Source organism: Staurois parvus, unplaced genomic scaffold (genome assembly GCF_062004578.1).
Source record: "Staurois parvus isolate SC_StPar_1 unplaced genomic scaffold, SC_StPar_1.0 ptg000229l, whole genome shotgun sequence".
Lineage (NCBI taxonomy): Eukaryota > Metazoa > Chordata > Amphibia > Anura > Ranidae > Staurois > Staurois parvus.
Genome location: NW_028318025.1, coordinates 973,674 through 994,621, shown reverse-complemented (window position 1 = coordinate 994,621; position 20,948 = coordinate 973,674). Strand labels below are relative to the sequence as shown.

At 39.1% G+C, this 20,948-nt stretch overlaps 1 protein-coding gene across 1 annotated transcript in view; it reads left to right on the top strand.

Moving 5' to 3' along the window:
* Positions 1 to 20,948, top strand: part of EDIL3 (EGF like and discoidin domains 3) — an 841,943-nt gene that overhangs the window by 647,751 nt on the left and 173,244 nt on the right. Inside the window, exon 7 of the mRNA XM_089679626.1 lies at positions 17,037 to 17,192. Coding sequence (XP_089535752.1) covers positions 17,037 to 17,192 — 156 coding nt within the window. The remainder of the gene's footprint in view (positions 1 to 17,036; positions 17,193 to 20,948) is intronic.

The window sequence follows — 20,948 nt, the reverse complement described above, 5'->3', positions numbered from 1 at the left end:
TTTACCTAATTACACAAAGCAAAAAGACACTTTTTATTTATACCTCCATACAGCATTATCTTACACTGTGAGTCTCATTTCTATGAAATTTGATGAATTAGCTAGTAAGAGACATAAACAAAAAAGGCTATTTTTCTCTCTCATCCTGACGTCTTTATTGCAGGAATGAAGATCAAACACTCTTGTGTACTTGATGGTTCTATTCTGGCTTAAATTATCGGATAAATCAGTGGAAAAAAAACGTTAGTAACAATAGCTATGAATAACTTGAACCAAGAACAAAGCAGAGCCAATTTCTAATTATCAGCTAAGCGTCAAAGTCTCTAACAATATTTTTTTGTAATCAAGATAGTTGAACCAATCTCTGAACTGAACTGAAGATACTTAATCAATTAAACTTTGGCTCTTCACAGAGGAACAGAATACTTAATTTAAACTCCTTAAATGTCCTTTAGCAATAAGAAACACCAGCTGCATTTTATATATATACAGGATTTATATAGCACCAACAGTTTGCGCAGTGCTTTACAAAATTATATATATATATATATATACATATATACATATATATATATATATATAAATACATACGTAGTAAAAATAGCACCAACTCTGTCACTTGTACATTACGGATGGAACCCTCTAGTGACATTCTCTCTAAGACCGGCTGACAACATAATACCTGCATTAAGCTTACCAATAACCTTCCATTGTCAGTTACATAACATGGTAATAGTTTGAGCCATTGCATTTTGAAATGAGCAGGTTAGCAGTTAGCAGGTTATCAAAATCATGTGACCTGATTAAAAAAAATGGTAGTTTCATGGTTTATTTTTACAAATGAAGGTCTTGATAACATGCATTATAAAGGGGTTTCTATTCTAAACTATTCCTTTATTCTGGGCACTTTATTTCCATTTCAACAGTAATCTAGATTTGACCTTATCTGGAACATTCTTATAATTCCGTACAATTCAATCTAAGGCAGATTTTTGAATAAAGCATCTACAATCTCCACATTCATTATTGATAATATCAAAACAATAGAGACACAATACAGAATGAAACTGAAAACAATGTATTTTAGGCAGCAACTTTTTCTTTGATATAAATAGCAAGGCGGGTGGAAGCAGCTGTTTACATAGATAAGACAGTGTTGAGTCTGTGGTTACATTGCATTTACTGTTACAAAAACAAGAAATAAATAAGTAGCACTGCTTAGATATGTATCTAAATCTGAGGATGGACATTTTCAATTTTGCTATCGAAAATACATATTTATCAGGGTGTTCAGGTTCTCTGGTTAGCAGTTAGTGTGCAGCATGTTACTTAGAATAACTTAGTGCAAAGGTATGCAATGAAGTCAGGCACTGAATATATTGTAGCAGTGTTCAGAAGACAGCAACAAAGACAACCTACTGCTGTCAGTTATCTCAGACAGAAAATTGCGTGGATTACGGCTTTTCACCAGGCAAATGTCCACAGATTAAGGCATAGCTTTTTGTAATTGGGTCCTGAGGCATGTGAAAAAAAAGAAGGCCTTTTTGTTTTAATAAACTAAACAAAGAACAAATTAATTAATTACAATATGCAGAAACCTATAGCATCTGTTTAGAATTCACTTGAACTACTAAAGCCTAACCACTAAAAGCTGAATTTTGATTGGTTGTTGCTGGAAACTTTTTGCTTGCATTGTTTCATGGAATATGCCAAATACTGTTATTATATTAGCTGTCTTCAATGGATTTCTGTGTTATGCCTCCATACCCTCATATGTGACATAGCATAGCCCTAAATCACATGGATACATCTGGGAACAGATATGGGTTGCATCACTACCAGTGAGGGCCAAGTAATGCATGCTGTCACCTACCATGGAAAGTAATAAAATTGTTTCTGTGTGGCTAAGCACCAGCATTCTCTTCAGGGCCTGCAGTTGTATTTTAGCTTACTAGCTGCTGTATCCCAACCCATTACTATTGGGGGGAGCCACTCCACACAAGCTAATGATGTTACCAACATTTGCAGAGATCAAAATAGATATGGTGCAGTATCGACAATATGACTCTCTATGACCTTTTGTATTTACTTTGAAATATGGCATTTCTTTGGAATTGGCAAAATGTACAGTAAACACAGATAACTTTTAATGAATCCTAACATCAGGTTCTGTAGAAATGGAATTTCAAGGAATAGTACAGGGATGTCATCAGTACATTTAGTTAAATAGGTAAAAAATAACTCAATGACAACCAATAAAAAAGATGTAGTAGTTATAATGAATAGCAATGTTGTAAAAACAGAAAGTGTGTATATATATATATATATATATATATATATATACATATCAGCGGGTAAAATAAGTATTGAAGAACGCGTCATCACTTTTCTAGGTAAATATACTGTATTTCTAAAGGTGCTATTGACATGACATTTTCAGGACATGTCAGTAACAACCCATGCAATCCATGCATACAAAGAAACCAAAACAAATAAGTTATGTAAATTATGTGTAATAAAATGGAATGACACAGGGAAAAAGTATTGAACACATGAAGAAATGGAGGTACAAAAAGACATTGAAAACCAAGACACCAGCTGAAATCTATCAGTAATTAGAAAACAATCCTGCCCCCTGTCAGTGCAAATTAACATAATCTGGTTCAGTCTCAACTGATGGCCTATAAAAAGGTGTTTCATTACCAAGGTGTGACACAAACATCTCATGATGGGTAAAAGCAAAGAACTCTCGCAAGACCTTTGCAACCTTATTGTTGCAAAACATGCTGATGGCATTGGTTACAGAAAGATTTCTCAATTTCTGAATATTCCAGTGAGCACTGTTGGGGCTATAATCTGGAAGTGGAAAGAACATCATTTCACCATAAACCAGCCACAACCAGGTGCTCCTCGCAAGATTTCTGACAAAGGAGCGAAAAGAATTATCAGAAGAGTTGTCCAAGAGCCAAGGACCACTTGTGGAGAGCTTCAGGAAGACCTGGAAGTAGCAGGTACAATTGTTTCAAAGAAAACAATTATGAATGCACTCCTGTATGCATGCTCACCATGCAAGAAAGAAAAAGCATGTTAAAACTCATTTAAAGTTTGCTGCATAACATTTAGACAAGCCTGTGAAATACTGGGAGAATATAGTCTGGTCAGATGAGACCAAAATTGAACTCTTTAGATGGCATAATACAGACCATGTCTGGAGGTCAAATGGCACTGCACATGACCCCAAAAACACTATACCAACAGTGAAGTATGGAGGTGGGAACATCATGGTGTAGTGCTGTTTTTCAGCATACGGTACTGACAAACTTAGTTTCATTGAAGGAAGGATGAATGGAATAATGCACCAAAACATTCTTGATAAAAAATCTGCTGCCATCTACCAGGATCATGAAGATGCCAATCACCTGACTTGAATCCAATAGAAAATCTATGGAAAGAATTAAAGATCAGAGTTCACAGAAGAGGCCAATGGAACCTTCAAGGTTTGTTGTGTGGAAGACAGAGCCAAAATCACACCTGATCAATACATACAACTAGTTTCTCCATATAGGAGGCAGCATCTTGAAGCTGTCATTACCAATAAAAGATTTTGTATGAAGTATTAAATAAATTTCAGTTAGCGTGTTCAATACTTTTTTTCCCTTTTTTTACACATAACTTAATTTCTGAACTTATTTGTTTTGGTTTCTTTGTATTTATTAATCTCATGGGTTGTTACTGACATGTGGTGGACAGTTCATGTCAGTAGCACCTTTAGAAATATATATATATATATTTTTTTTTTCTATAGACATCACATAGGCTGATGGGCAATGATTTGCGTTCCTTTTTGTATGATTAATTATGGTGTCATGGACTGCGGGTATAATTTTGTTTTGTATGATGCTTTCAGAGGGAGCTCTGTACCTAGTTTAACTCAAATCACATTTTAAAAGAAGGAAAAAAGGAGAAGGGGCAATCAAGAAAAGCAAAACATCTGGTAAAGCTAAGAGGAATCCAGAAAAAAATTGTTAACTAGTAAATAGTGGGCTAAAAGGAGACAGAGGTGACAAAAAAACGGTAATTCACCAATGGGTATTTGGAGTCAAGAAAGCAAGGTACTCATTACAAAACCAGTGGTGGTTTTGGTACCCCATGCTTCTTCTTTCATCTTTTGTCATGAGGTTTCTGTCTCAGTGCCAACTCTCTCCTCATTTCTCCCTTTGCCAGAATTTCAGATGTAGAGGGTTCAACATCTAGACACAGGAGACTTTTACATCTATTTTGGTATCTGCCTGTTGATATGCTTGAATCAAGTTTTTTTTTCCTGTAAGTCCAGTTTTGTAAATACAGAAATAAAAGAAATATATATATATATATATATATATATACAGTATATATGTATATTGCTAAAAAAAAAATAAAGAAACACTTTAAAACCGCATCAGATCTAAATGGGGAAAAATATCATGCTGGATATCTATACTGATATGGACTGGGTAATGTGTTAGGAACCTAAGGATGCCCCATCATTTGATGAAAATGATCAACCTACAGAGGACTGAATTCAAAGACACTCCGGAAATCACAGTGAAAAAAATTATGCAGCAGGCTAGTCCATCTTGCTGAAATTTCATTACAGCAACTCAAAATGGTATTCAGTAGTTTGTATGGCCCCATGTGCTTCTATGCATGCCTGACAACATCGGGGCATGCTCCTAATGAGATGACAGATGGTGTCCTGGGGTATTTCCTCCCAAAATCGGGACCTGGGCATCACTGAGCTCTTGGACAGTCTAAGGTGCAACCTGGCGGTGTCAGATGGACTGAAACATGATATCCCAGAGGTGTTCTTTTGGATTTAGGTCAGGCGAGCGCGGGGGCCATTCAATGGTTTCAATTTCTTCATCCTCCAGGAACTGCCTGCATACTCTCGCCACATGAGACTGGGCATTGTCGTGCACCAGGAGGAACCCAGGACCCAATTCACCAGCGTAGGGTCTGACAATGAGTCCAGGGATTTCATCCTGATAACTAATGGCAGTCAGGGTGCCATTGTCTAGCCGGTAGAGGTCTGTGCATTCCTCCATGGATATGCCTCCTCAGATCATCACTGACCCACCACCAAAACAGTCATGCTGAATGATGTTACAGGCGGCATAAACTTCTCCACTGCTTCTCCAGACCCTTTCACAGCTGTCACATGTGCTCAGGGTGAACCTGCTCTCATCTGTGAAAAGCACAGGGCACCAGTGGTGGACCTGCCAATTCCGGTGTTCAATGGCAAATGCCATTCAAGCTCTATGGTGCTGGGCAGTGAGCGCAAAGCCCACAAGAGGACATTGGGCATTCAGGCCACCCTTATGAAGTCTGTTTTTGATTGTTTGGTCAGAGACATTGACACCAGTGGCCTGCTGGTGGTCACTTTGTAGGGCTCTGGCAGTGCTCATCTTGTTCCTCTTTGCACAAAGGAGCTGATACCGGTTCTGCTGATTGGTTAAGGACCTTCTACAGCCCTGTCCAGCTCTGCTAGAGTAACTGCCTGTCTCCTGGAATCTCCTCCATGCTCTTGAGACTGTGCTGGGAGACACAGCAACCCTTCTGGCAATGGCACGTATTGATGTGTCATCCTGGAGGAGTTGGACTGCCTGTGCAACCTCCTGTAGGGTACAGGTATCACCTCATGCTACCAGTAGTGACACTGAACCTAGCCAAACGCAAAACTAGTGAAAAACAGGCAGAAAAAGATGAGTAAGGAAAAAATGTCAGTGGCCTCTATTTGTTTTGGGGGTCATCTCATTGTTGCCCATCTAGTGCACCCATTGTTAATTTCATTAAGACCAAAGCAGCTGAAACTGATTAACAACCCCTCTGCTACTTAACTGACCAGAACAATATCCAAGGAGTTCAATTAACTTGATGATATACTCTGATTAAAATTTGTTCCTTTAATTTTTTTGAGCAATATATATATAGTTTTTTATAGACTCTCTGACTGATGGGCAATGATTAAGTTCCCTTTTTGTATTAATAATTATAGTGATGACATGTTATGGACAGGGAGTATAGTGTAGTCTTGTATGATGCTTTCAGAGTGAGCTCTGCTGCTAGTTATAACTCAGATGTACCAATCACATTTTACAAGAAGGAAAAAAGGAGAAGAGGCAGACAAGAAAAGCAAAACATGTGGCGAAGCTAAGAGGGATCCAGGAAAAAACATTGTTAGCTAGCAAATAGTAGGGCAAAAGGTGACTGAGAGGAGGTGAAAAACCTACATCTGTTTGGGTATCTGCCTGTTGATATGCTTGAATCAAGGTTTTTTTTTTTGTAATTCCAATTACTTTTCTATATTATTTTAGTTAATAACATATGTTTCTGTGCAGTCCCATGCTCCGTGTGTTTCTTATATTTCAGTTTTCTTATTTATCACGTTTTAATGTGCTCTAGTAGAGAAGAGTGAGTGATGGCAAAAAAAGACAAAGTTGTCTGTCCCCTTTTTTTTATTTTATGCATTTTTTTTACTTTTTTGTGTTTGAGTTTAAATCTTTGGTTGTCCTAAGCATGTTTAATCCACTTACTGTTGACTGACTCCCTACCTCTGCTGGAAGTCTATTCCATGCATCAACTGCCCTTTAAAATAATATTTTCTAAGGTTAGTTTTAAACTTTCCTCCTGCTAGTTTGAAGTCATGTCCCCATGTTCTTGATATTGACCCGATCTGTACTTTAATGACAAGCAGAATGGCTGGATATTGTTACAAAAGAGTTAAGTCTGTCTGTGGAGATCCAGTTGGGTAATTTGAACTTTGCTCAAATGCAGATGCCTCTCATTATACGACATAAACAAAAATGCTAACAGAGCCAAGAAAAGATCCTATTCTTTTACATGTTTTGCTATAGTTCCCCCCTTGGTTTTATTATAAGATGAAATGTAATGGTATTAAAAGCAATTTATTCACTTTAGCAAATAAAAATAACATTCCGGATATGTTGTAAATATTGAGCTAAAATTCTTTTTTGCCGCAAAAGCAGCCATTAATTCTCATCAGCTGTATTGAAGTGGCTGAGTACCTGCAGAAATATTATCCAATATAACACGTTGTCACATGTGACACTGATAAACATTCACAAGCAACTGTTTTCATATTTGTTTTGCAAGATATTGGACTTTTAATTAAAAGGTCGAAGGCAGGGAACAGCAGCTCTAATTATGATAAGTGTTGCTGTGTTGATTTTTTTGCATTAATGGGTTTGAAGCTCAATAAACATTTTGGCCTAGGTGGTCTGCAAAGTGTCAGCTGTTAAAGGGTAAACAAATGGATGATTCATTATTTTGAAGAGAACCTGTAATGACTAGACTTGTGTTGGACTTAGTGTGTAATAATTATAACAAGCGCCGGCTTATTTAGGAAAGATTTATATTGTGCCTTATTTAGCTTTACTTCAAAATCTGACACTTTAACAAGAGTGTTAGTTGCTGTCTATCAACTGCTTAACACCCTTAGAAGATGGAAGAGGTTTTCTGTGAGGTGAGGTTGTGGATAGGCCAGCAAGATCCAGCTTCAGTTGACCTCTGATAGTCTGATTAGCTCAACAACTGTAATTTCTATATTCCTGTGCTGGGATGAATCCAGAAATCAAGCCTTAAGTCTTGGTGTACAAGGTTACCCAGGTATAGGTGGCCATAAACTTGAGATGATCCTCATATTTGCAGACATTAGCAAACTGTACCAGGTACACCCGTTGGACTACCCACAAGGAAAATAGCTGTAGCCTCCACTGGGTAATTTCTACCTATTTCCCTTGCTTTTGCCTGAGAGAACACCCTGTGGTTTCTGGGCACATTTTTTCTTTCATGTCCATTGATATAAACATCCCCACTTAAGTGAACCAAGTGTACTTGCTTATACAGGAATTCAAATATGAAAAAAAGGATGGGAAGCTGGATTGTGATTTTCTTTCTTTCAATGTCTACTTTGTAGCTCAGTCTTTGGAATCACCAAATAAATCCAGAAGTATATTTTTCAGCATTATGTGATCTAACATTCCTGGTTTCAAGTTCAAAGATTATTATTTTTCAGCCATTTTCTCCCTGTTAACCATTAAGCCATACACGGTAATATTTTCTTTTCCTAGTATATAAATATTTTCTTTTTAAGACCTGTCAAGTTTAGGGGTTTTCCTCTTTTATTTATTTTTCCACTGATATTGTCCTCAGGCCTGTACTGACCTGACTTAGCCCTTGCTAATCTGCTTATATTGTTCAAAACAAGAGAACTTCTTCCTTGATGTATTAATGTCAGTAAACTGTCTCACTGCAGAGCAAAGAGACAAATTGTTATTCTTCCTTTACTTCTATTCATACAGTCTGCTTTAAACTGCTGGAAGAAGGTAGAAAATCCCACAAGAGTTGGCAATTTGCCTTTTATGCTAAGATGATGCTTTTGGAATGTTAAGACAACTTGTATTTCATGTATTCTGCTCACATCCTTCATAAAATTAAGTCCTGCATACTGCTTATTGGAAGTTAAAACAATTCATCATTAAAAAAGGAATTCAGATTCTGCTCATAGAATATTTTGTATATGATTTATGTGGATGTTTTGCAAACTTCTCGCCTGTAAAGGAAAGGCAGTTGTCCACCTCTTAGCAATTTATCACTATCATTGATCATTCACTTTATATTGAAAATTCAAGTCAGCTGCATCCATGCTTCCAAGGTTCCTCTATTTCTTTCTTAAAAATGAACAAGTGGCAAGGTTTCTAATTTTTACCAGGGCAAGGCTTTATAGTGCATGTTGGTTGCCCTTGAGCACTGATCTCAAGGAACACTGTTGCATGTAACAAGTGCTGTCATTGTTACACCGTGCCTTTGTTCACCATGCAAAGGCCATATGAATGATTGATTGTGATTCTCTGGTATAACTGCACCAGTTACAAAGGATTATTTATATAGCTTTACCTTATCTATTAGAACAGTGTTTTTTCTAGGGATTAAACTTTGTATATAAATTCAGATCACATGAAATAACATTACAGAAGTAAAAAGTGAAAAGTTAATAGATTTGGAATAAATAAAGAATTTTAATGCTGTCAATGGTACGTCATAAAGTTTATGCTGTAAAGTCAAAGCTGTTTTGCAACTCAGAACACATAACATTAACTATAAATAATTGTAAATATTTGTCTTTTTAACTATATTGACACAACTATTTAGATTAATTACTTTTTTCCAATTGAATTTTATAACAAATTAAATTAGCTAAATGTTCAAATATGTTGTAGAATTATTCAGCACTATATACTGTGCACTATTATCAATTTAAAGACTTAAACTCTGTAATGGTTGCTGTCTGATGCAGACTTTTGCCTGACAACAGGCCCCAGCATGTGGATATCAGGGTGTTTCAAGGTCAATATGGATAATAATGTCATTTTATGCAAGTTCTGTATTAGGTTCTCCTCCAAGTTGAATGCGCCTTGTAAATACTTAAGAGGATTCTCCTAGTAGACATCTGAATAAGATTCAAACCAGTTCAGTTCTTACCTTTCAGTAGAAACGAGCAGTGGGGTTTCTGTGATGTTTTGCTGTACTGCCACAGTTGTCACTATGATAAACTTGACCTTGGTGCATCTTGAAATTAAAAATATGACAAGACCTAGGACTGTTGAGCAGTTAGAATCCTTTATTAGGCAAGAATGGGACAACATTCCTTTCCCAAAACTCTAGCAGCTGGTCTCCTCAGTTCAAAGAAATTTACAGAGTGTTGTTAAAAGAAGACCGGAAGCTACATCATGGTAAACATGGCCTTATCCCAACTTTTTTGAAACGTGTTGCTGCCATTAATTTTAAAATGATCTTATTTTTTCTTAAATTGATACATTTTCTAAGTTTAAACATTGATATATTTTCTATTTTCTATTGTGAATAAAATATGAGTTTATGGGATTTGCAAATCATTGCATTCTGTTTTTTTTGTAGATTTTACACAGCTTCCCAACGTTTTTTGCAATTGGGGTTGTAATGATGCATAGCTCCAATAATTCTGCAGAGAAATCTTTGTGCAGGTAGCACCCATAACTGTGTTTGTATGACTGTAATGCACAAGTGCACTTAGGCAGTCAGAAGCAGACTCTGCACCTGGAAATGTCAGTGTGTAATTTTCCAGGAACCACAGAAATACTGCTACAGGGTGGCACGGGTGAACAAAATCACATGTATATATACATGATTTTGCAGTTCCAGGTAGGAGCAACGGGGGAAGAGACCTGTGTATAAAAAACACAGATCTCTCCACTGTCAGCTCCTGCACACTGCTTTGTATGGCTCTGCATAACATGCTTACAGTGAAACACAGCACACAGCCTCATAGTAAAACAGCACACAGCACATAGTTAACCCTTTGATCGCTCCACATGTTAACCACTTCCTGCTCAGTGCCATTAGTACAGTGTCAGTGCTTTTTATTATCACTGATCACTGAATTGGTGTCACTGGAGGTGTCAGTGACACCAAGTCAGTTCCCCCCAGTATCAGAATGCCCACCACAGTCCTGCAGTCCCACTATAAGTCACTGATTGCTGCCATTACTAGTAAAAAAGAATTCCAGTATATATAGTGCCATTTGTAAACGCTATAACTTTCACGTAAACCAATTAATTTACACGTATTGGAATTATTTTTAGCAAAGACATGTAGCAGAATACATTTGGGCTAAATTTTATGACAAAATTAGATTTTTTAAATTCTTTTACTGGACATGTTTAACCACTTCATGTCCGGACACTTTCACCCCCGTCCTGTCCAGGCAAATTTTCAGCTTTCAGTGCTATCACACTTTGAATGACAATTGCGCGGTCATGCAACACTGTACCCATATGAATTTTTTAGCATTTTTTGAGACAGATAAAGCTTTATTTTGGTGGTATTTATTCACCACTGGGATTTTTATTTTGTTTGCTATGTAAATGAAAATGTCCAAAAATTTTGAAAAAAAATGTTTTTCTTATAAAATTTTGCAAATAAATAATATTTCATCATAAATCTTGGCCAAAATTTATTCCGTTATTTTTTTTAGTAACAAAAAATAACCCAAATTAGTTTATAACCAAAAATTATAATTTTCAAACTTTTTTTACATTTTTATTTTTTTCTATATTATTATTTGTTTTTGTTTTTTTTACATACTGTCACCCTAGCAGTACAGTGTCACCATGGTGACACTGTACTACTTGTGGGGGTTGATGAAGATTTTTTTTTTTTTACACTGATTGCTTTTACACCCATATAGGCTGTAAAAGCAATCATTTCTCCTTCTCTCTGGCTGCATTCTTGCAGCCATTGAGAACTACTGTGTGAGCTGTGATTGGTCACAGCTTGTCACATGGTACAAGGCTGTTGTGAATAGCCTTGTACTATGTGACCTCTGTGATCATTCACAGATTTCACACATAGTAAGCAATGATGTCAGAAGTGACATCTTGCTTACTACTCTGCATGCGATCACTGATTGGCCAATCAGTGATCACATGATCGGGACCTCGTACAGAGGTCCTGTCTGATGATCGGTGTTCCACTGTGTCCGGAGGACACATCGGGTACCGGATTGCGGTGCTACACACTCCCAGGGAGCGCGCACAAGCAGGGGGCAGGGAGGCCGTTTATAAACGGCCACCCGACCCTGCACTGCCACCGTCTGGCCGTTTATATACAACGGCTGGACGGGAGGTGGTTAATAGCAAAAAGAAAAAATTTTTTTTTTGTTTATAGTGCAAAAATAAACACAGAGGTGATCAAATACCACTGAAAGAAAGCTCTATTTGTGAGAAAAAAAGTTTAATTTGGGTGCAGCATTGCATGTCTGTGCAACTGTCAGTTATCGCAGGCATAAAATGGCCTGTTCTGAAAGGGGGGTAAATCCTCTGGAGGGCAAGTGGTTAAGAATAATTCACAAAGTTAACACACTAGCTAAGGCCTGGTGTATTCTCTATTGAAATCAATGGAAACACATTAAATTACAAGTTAACAAGTGTTGGCATATGTTAATGTGTTTTGCACATGTTGCAGTGCACTTTGTAAATTTAAAAATTCCCATCTGATCTTTGCTGTTCCCCACAAGGTAAATGATATCTGAAGATGTACACCTGCTCTTTTTCCTTCTTTTACTCTTCAGTTAAACATGTTTGCTCAAGGGAGCTCAATGTTCTTGTTTAGTGGACCGCCATCTGATACACATGCCTGTGTGCACAATTAACATAGCAAACTAACACATCCTTTATTAGGCACTACAGGTCTTGTGTGGGCAATGGAAGCTGCTAGAAGGATGCAAATATGAAAATATCACCTTTATGGGTTGATGCCAGTCTAAAGGTGTAGGCAGTCCAAGGCAGGATAGATTTGCTTACAGTCTTCACTAAGAAATGCCCACATATGATGCCAAGCCTCCATGATTGAAAGAACTGAAATTCAATTAATGAAAGCAGCAGGATAGGGACAGGAAGAATGGAGGAAAAAAAACTACAGTAGTTCTTTTCTCTCTGCTGGACATCCTCCAGCTAGAAAATGAGACTGGTTCTATCTGACTTGCTGCAGCTTCTACTGAACACTGTGAAAAGCATACAATGTAAACAAAGTCAGTACAGGAGAGGAACCCACATAACTGTGCAAAACTCAAAGTAGGGCTGGAGTTCAGTTTTAATTTTGTATAGAACAGAGAAGAGTTAGAGCTTCAATCAGGTTTTTCATCTCCATTAGGACATTTTAGGTACTAACATTCACAGTGTATCATAAAATGCATAATTTTTAATTTACACTATATAAAGAATTAGCACAATTAAAATCCCATAGCAGCTGACATTTTGTACATCATGACAACTTTTCATACGTGGTGCAGTCTGAATTTGACCCAGAAAGGGATCATGCAATCACTGCATTATGGTTGATGTTTCTGTAAATATATAAGGCCAAGACAGACCCAATGTACTTTGAAAAATTTCTTCTTCATTGTTAATATACATGCTATATAGTATCTACAACAAAATCATTAATTATTTTACAACATATCAATTGATAACAAACGTTTGTAACCAACATTTGTATTTATACCCACTTACAGTTGTCTAATGATATAAGTACATACATACTGTATAAGCAGTCTATATCCTTATAGCAGAGATTTATTTTCACTTCCTGTCAGGACAAGATGTGATGTGACATTTCTCCAATGGTAACATAGAAAAAATAAAAACATTTTCAGTGAAGTGTGGGAAGGATTTGAACTTTGGTAATTTTTTTAAGCAATTCCGTAATGGTGTAACAGTCAGAAATAAACATCTGAAAGGAATATTAAAGTGGAATTGGAATGGGAAGTGGAATTGGATTATACCCAAAAGTGGAAACTCTGTTTGTTTGCCTCCCCCCCTCCATGCCATATTTGGTACCTTTTGGGGGGGAGGGGGCTGCGGGTAGCTGGCTTTGACAAGTATTCGCTCCCACTTCCGGCTCAGTTCGCCACGGCAAAGTGAAACGGACGTTCGGCACCCTCCTTCTACCCGCAGTCTCCTGGGAACTTTCACAGGTCCCAGTAGACTGCCGTACCAATCAGGATGGGTAGTGCAACTCGCGCATGTGCAGTGGACACCTGGCTGTGAAGCCACAAGCTGTCACAGCCTGGTGCCCACAGTTAAGATGCCGGCGCCGTGGATGGAGAGAAGGTAAGTATGTGGTTTTTTTTAAAAGTCAGCAGCTACAGTTTTTGTAGCTGCTGATTTTTAATAAACACAGAAAGTGCTGGAACTCTGCTTTAACTCTTTCCTAGTTTCCTACAATTATTTAACCACTTGCCCACTTGACCTCCGTAAAGTTTTACTTATTTCATTTTTTTGCTAATTAGCACTCTTCTACATTAACTGGCAACTGAGTAGTCATGAAACACTGTACACAAATGAAATTTTTATAATTTTTTCACATAAATAGAGCTTTAACTTGTTGATAATTGAACACCACTGGGTTTTTTATTTTTTATGAAATAAATTAAAAAAGTGAAACCAAAACAGAACATTTTGAAAAAAAACAATAACAATATCCAAAAAATAGTAAAAAAAAATCAAATGTCTTCATAAAGTTAGGCTAAAATGTATGTCATTGGTAAAAGAAAATTCCAATAAGTGTATATAAATTCGTTTGTGAAAAAGTTGTAGCATCTACAAACTATAGTATATACTGGACACTGCTAAAAAAAATTAAAGGAACAGTTTGAAAACACATCAGATCTCAATGGGGAAAAATGCTGCATATCTATACTGATATGGACTGGGTAATGTGTTAGGAATGTAAGGATTCCCCATCGTTTGATGGAAATGAAAATGATCAACCTACAGAGGACTGAATTCAAAGGCACCTTGATGCAGCAGACTAGTCTATTTTGATGAAATTTCATTGCAGCAACTTAAAATGGTACTCAGTAGTTTGTATGGCCTCCATGTGCTTGTATGCATGCCTGACAACGTCGGGGCATGCTCCTAATGAGACGATAGATAGTGTCCTGGGGTATTTCCTGCCAGATCTGGACCAGGGCATCACTGAGCTCCTGGACAGACTGAGGTGCAACCTAGCGGTGTCACATGGACCAAAACATGGTTTCCTCCAGGTACTCCTGTTTCCTTCCACACTCCAAAGACATGCTGGTAGGTTAATTGGATCCTGTCTAAATTGGCCATAGTATGTGTATATATGAACGTAAGTTAGAGACCTTAGATTGTACTCTCCTTGATGTGAGTGTACAATATATATGTAAAGTGCTGTGTAAACTGATGGCGCTATATAAGTACCTATAATAAATAAATATCCCAGAGGTGTGCTCTTGGATTTAGGTCAGGAAAGCATGGGGGTCATTCAATGGTATCAATTCCTTCATCCTCCAGGAACTGCCTTGCATACTTTCGCAACATGAGGGCAGGCATTGTCGTGCACCAGGAGGAACCCAGTACCAACTGCACCAGTGTAGGGTCTGACAATGGGTTCAAGGATTTCATCCCGATACCTACTGGTAGTCAGAGTGCCATTGTCTAGCCTGTAGAGGTCTGTGTGTCCCTCCATAGATATGCCTGCCCAGACCATCACTGACCCACCACCAAAACAGTCATGCTGAACAGTGTTACAGGCAGCATAACATTCTCCATGGCTGCTCCAGACTCTTTCATGTCTGTCACATGTGCTCAGAGTGAACCTGCTCTCATCTGTGAAAAGCACAGGGCGCCCGTGGTGGACCTGCCAATTCTGGTGTTCAATGGATAATGGCAATTGAAATCTATGGTGACAGGCAGTGAGGCCAGGGCCCACTAGAGGACATCGGGCCCTCAAGCCACGGTCATGAAGTCTGTTTCTGATTGTTTGGTCAGAGACAGTCACACCAGTGGCTTGCTGGAGGTCGTTTGGTAGGGCTCTGGCAGTGCTCATTCTGTTCCTCCTTGCACAAAGGAGCAGATTCCAATCCTGCTGATGGGTTAAGGACCTTCTACAGCCCTGTCCAGCTCTCCTAGAGTAACTGCCTGTCTCCTGGAATCTCCTCCATGCTCTTGAAACTGTACTAGGAGACACAGAAAACCTTCTGACAATGGCACGTATTGATGTGCCATCCTAGAGGAGCTGGACTGCCTGTCCAACCTCTGTAGGGTCCAGGTATTGCCTCATGCTACCAGTAGTGACACTGACCCTAGCCAAATGCAAAACTAGCAAAAAACAGTCAGAAAAGATGAGTAGCGAAAAAAATATCAGTGGCCTCCCCCTGTAAAACCATTCCTGGTTTGGGGGTCATTTCATTCATCTAGTGGACCTGTTGTTAATTTCATTAACACCAATGCAGCTGAAACTGATTAACAACCGCCTCTGCTGCTTAACTGACCAGATCAATATCCCAGGAGTTTAATTGACTTGATGCTATACGCAGATTAAAAAGTGTTCCTTTAATTTTTTTGAGCAGTGTATATTGGAAATATTGTGATAGGGTGGCGTGAAATCTGGTGATAACAGACACTATCTGGGAGGGTCATTGACACTGATGTTGCTAGTGACACTAATACAGGGATCAGTGATAATACTGTACAATGACACTGTAATAATGACCCTGGATGGGAAGGGGTTAAAATCTAGGGGCAATCAAGGGGTGAACTCTGTGCCTAACAAGTGTAATGTGTGTAATATGTGTTGCTTTTACTTACAGATCTAGCTGTTTTTTCTCTGCTTTGCAGAGAGAAGACACAGTCAGATGGCTGTTCCTGTGCACACAGAGTTCTGTGTGTTTGTAAACACAGAACTCTGTATGATTGTACACATCATTTGTGTACAATCATTGTGAATCAATGATTGTGAAATCAGCTGCCAAACTCTTGCTGTGTCCAATTGTAACACACTGAAGCAGGGGGCACGCCCATGCTCACCCCCAACCCGAAGAAAGCCCCGGTGTACAGATATGTGATTGTGCCTGTACCTGCCGCCCACTCGCAGTATATTTACTGTGAGCAGTTAGCAGGTGATTAAAAATATGTCTGGAATTGGCCTTTAAAGTTCAGCTCTACTTTGACTCACTAATCTGATATTATCAGACAGGTGCAGTGATAATCTGAACTTTTGAAATAATCTTTATTGTCAACATGTTTACTTCATGCCTGCGAAATGTCATAAACTCTCTGGGAAATGTTCAAGATTTTCTTGTTGTAAGAAACACAATACACACTGGATCTATTGCTTTTTTTTCTGAAAAGGTTTTGTACACTTAGTAGATTGCTGCTATGAGCAAGAAATCCTTTATTCCGCAAAGAATCCTTGACAGAGCTAAATAATCATATTTTCATGTTATCTCCATCATGAATCTAATTGCATTGGGGTCCAATGATGACATGCCAGCATTATTCCAGCAGCATCCCATTTGCTGAATATCTAAATTAACTGGGAATGCACCTATGTGAAGTTGGCATATGTTCTCCATTGGACATAGATACTAGGTAAAAGCTGGCCATAACCAATATTTTTCTGCCTTTTTACAGATAAATTTACAGAGAAAGATGAGAGTCACTGGAGTCATCACACAAGGAGCAAAAAGAATAGGCAGCCCAGAATATATCAAGTCATACAAGATTGCGTACAGTGATGATGGAAAGTCATGGTCAACATATAAAGTAAAAAAAACTAATGAAGACATGGTAAGAAATCTGATTATACTTTTCTTAAATAAAAGGCATTCCCATGTAAACTATTCATATGTATACATTTAAAGTGATTGTGAAGCCTATTTTTAGGTAAAATAAAGAAGTGTATACTTAACTGCTCTGTACCTTGAATAAAAAAATAGTGCTGTGCTGCTTCAACCACTCATTGCACAAATAATAACATGTAAGTAAACACAGTCCTTACCATCTACCACTCAATTATACAAAATAAGTGTCTAAAAAGTAACACAGAATATCAACACAAATGTGATAACAGCACCCATGCTTAACTGACACATAATCAGTGACTTCAAAATTAAGTGAAAAAGTCATACATAATAAATAAATAAAACATGCATAAAAACATACACATTCCAATTATAATGAACTGAGGTTAAAGGTGAAACAGCAAAACCCCTTTTGCCCTACTAACCCAGTATAAGCTGTATAGATGGGTCCCCCAAGGGAATTAGGTGTAGATCCCTTTAAGTAGCAGTCACAGCCAGTAGCCCAAGGATCATATTAATACTCAAAAAGGGAAAAGAAGCGCTTCTCATAGTGCAATTGATTTATTAAATGATGAGGATGACAAAAAGAACTTCGCTCAGAATAAGTCACGTGGTATTGAGATGCAATGCGTCTGAACGGAAGGCGAGTGATGTGACTTCCGGTCCTTAGTCATTACTGGAAGTGGTATATTGTGCATACGTAATATGTTGTTTTGGGTCTGTGGCTCTGTTTTTTGTCATCTTCACCTTTTTGTGAAGGTTTATAATAATTAAGAAGATTACATTATGAAGAAGATTTAATTTGGACACTATATTAAGAAAATCACGTGTGGAATTTAGGTGTTTTTGTTTTGTTTTTATCAAAATTTTTCACATTTTTAAATTTTTGCTGATATGATATTTTTGGACTTTTGTTTGGACTAATGATGTAGTCTTTTATCTGTTTTAGCCTTACATTTTTTTTTTATTGAAAGCACACTTGAGTATCCTTTGTTTTTTTTCTGCTCTGTACCTTACTTGCTTTGCCAGAGTAACCCACTGGTGCTGTTTGCCCCTCCTCTATTGTTCACATAGCAAACCATGTGCTATAGGGGCACATGTGCAGGTGCGCTCCCGAGCTGCGCTGCGTGAGTCCAGATCAGCCGAATCCCTCCCCCCCACTCCCTCCTCATAGGATTTGAATGACATCAGGAGCCAATGGCACCTACTGCTACCTGAGTCTCATGTGAGACTAGGAAGAGGGGAGAGAAGAGCTACAGCCAGGCACAGCACTTCATTGAAAGAGGACTCAAGTTAGTGTTTAGGGACTGTATTAAAGGATAAGTTCACTCTGACATGTTACATGTTATACCCATATTCAGGGTGTAACATGCAGGGCTTTGTTTCAGCAGGAACGTGGGGGAATGCAGTTCCGGCACCTCCAGCACTGAATGTATATAATTGCAAGGGGTGCTGGGGTGTGCTACAGGGTCTATTGTTGCTGTCTGCTGGGGGATCTATTGTTTCTGGGGAGACCCATTCTTGCTAGTGGGGATCTATTGTTGCTACATGATCAATTGTTGTTGTGGGTCAATCGTTGCTTGACGGGTCTATTGTTGCTGGGGGTCAATTGTTGCTGGGCCGATCTATTGTTTCTGGGGGTTCTATTGTTGCTAGGGAGGTCTATTATTGCAAGGGAGGTCTATTGTTGCTGCCTGCAGGCATCTATTTTACTGCTTTACTTGCTATCATTAAGAAATGCCATACAAATAGCATAGCACCAGAAATTGATACTTAATTCTGAATTATAGGGGGTGGTACCGGGAGGTCAGTAGGGGGTGGGATCAAAGGTCGGTGCTTGGAGGTGGGTAGGGAGTGGAGACAAGGAAAGACTCAGAAGAGAGGAGTACCTGCACCTATTCTCTGAGAAAAAGAGCCCTGGTAACGTTACGAAAAGACCAGCCCCTGCCTTTGCTGCTGTCGGCTTGTAGCTCTCAGTAAAGTACCATGGCCCTGTTGAGCACGGAAGTAGTTCATTGTCTCTTCTTGTCAGTGAGTATCTGCTTGCCCATACGAGGTACAAGCACACAGATACACTGACAGATCTACAGGAGTCCGGCATGGCACCAGCGATCTGCTGATCACTGGTGCAATGCTTTATAGGTTCCCAAAACATAAAATAGTAAATGCACATTTTTTAGCTGCAAAAAATATGTGCATTTATTATTTTATGTTAAAAGATACACTTAACCTTTAGGGTAAAAAACATTTTAACTTTCTAACCACTTTGCTTTAATGCAAAACTAAGCATAAGCATTATCTGTGCTCTCTCTGTTTTTTCAGTTTCTGCTGTACGGCAAAAAATAGACCCTGTAATGTATTTCTTTTGAGAATAGCATACAGAAGCAATGGAAGTCACAGTAACATAAAGGCTTGTATATGGCCAGCAGAATATCTCTACATCAGGCTACAAGGCTTCTAAACCCAAAACCTTAAAAGAAGAAAAAATAAACTTTAAAAGGGGCTTTGTATTACCCCGAAGCATATTAACTACTTGCCGACCGCAGATAGCCGAATGACGGCTGCACTGTGGCGGCCAGTTCTGGGTGGGCGTCATATGATGTCCTCCCAGAACGCGCTCTCCTGCGCACCCCTGGGGGCGCGCACCCGGCGATCTCCGTGATCGCTGTTTCCGTAGGACACAGCTGATCACGTGATGTGGTAAAAGGTCAATCACAGCGGCCTTTTACCACGTGATCAGCCGTGTCTAATGACACGCTGATCACTGGGGAAATGCAATTGCCGGTTCTCGGCTGCACTTTCCTCACGCTGTCAGATCGTGAGGAAAGTACTGCCGAGAACTGGCAGTTGTTACAGCAGGGATCGGCACCGATCATCAGGGCACTGATGATCAATGCCCTGATGATCGGTGCCCAGCAGTGCACCCACTAGCTCCGCCCACCTGTGCCCAGCAGTGCATCCACCTGTGCCCAGAAGTGCACCCACCTGTGCCACCAAGCAGTGACACACAAGTGTGCCCAGAAGTGCCACCTACCTGTGCCCAGCAATGCCACCCACCTGTGCACACCAGTGCCACCCACCTGTGCCCATTAGTGCCCATCAGTGCAGCCCAGCAGTGTTGCCAGTCAGTGGCACCAGTCAGTGCCCAGCGGTTGTGAAAGTCAGTGCCCAGCAGTGCCGCCAGTGATGCCGCCAGCAGTGCCCAGTAGTGATGCCAGTCAGTGCCACCTATCAGTGCTGTCTATCAGTACCCATCATCAGTGTCACCTATCAGTGCCGCCTATCCGTGACACCTCATTAGTGCTGCCTATCAGTGCTGCCTATCCGTGCCACCTCATTAGTGCTGCCTATCAGTGCTGCCTATCAGTGCCCTTCAGTGCTGCCTATCAGTGCCCATCAGTGCCGCCTATCAGTGCCAATCTGTGCCGCCTATCAGTGCCCATCAGTGCTGCCTCATCAACGCACATCAGTGAAGGAGAAAAATTACCTGTTTGAAAAATGTTTTAATAGAAACAAAGAAACTTTTTTTTTTTCAAATTTTTTGCAATTTTTTTGTTTATAGCGCAAAAAGTACAGTGCCCAGCGGCAATTAAATACCACCAAAAGAAAGCTCTATTTGTGAGAAAAAAAAGCTAAAAATGTCATATGGGTATAATCTTGCATGACTGCACAATTGTCAATCAAAGTGCGACAGCACTGAAAGCTGAAAATTGGCCTGGTAAAGAAGGGGGTATAAGTGCCC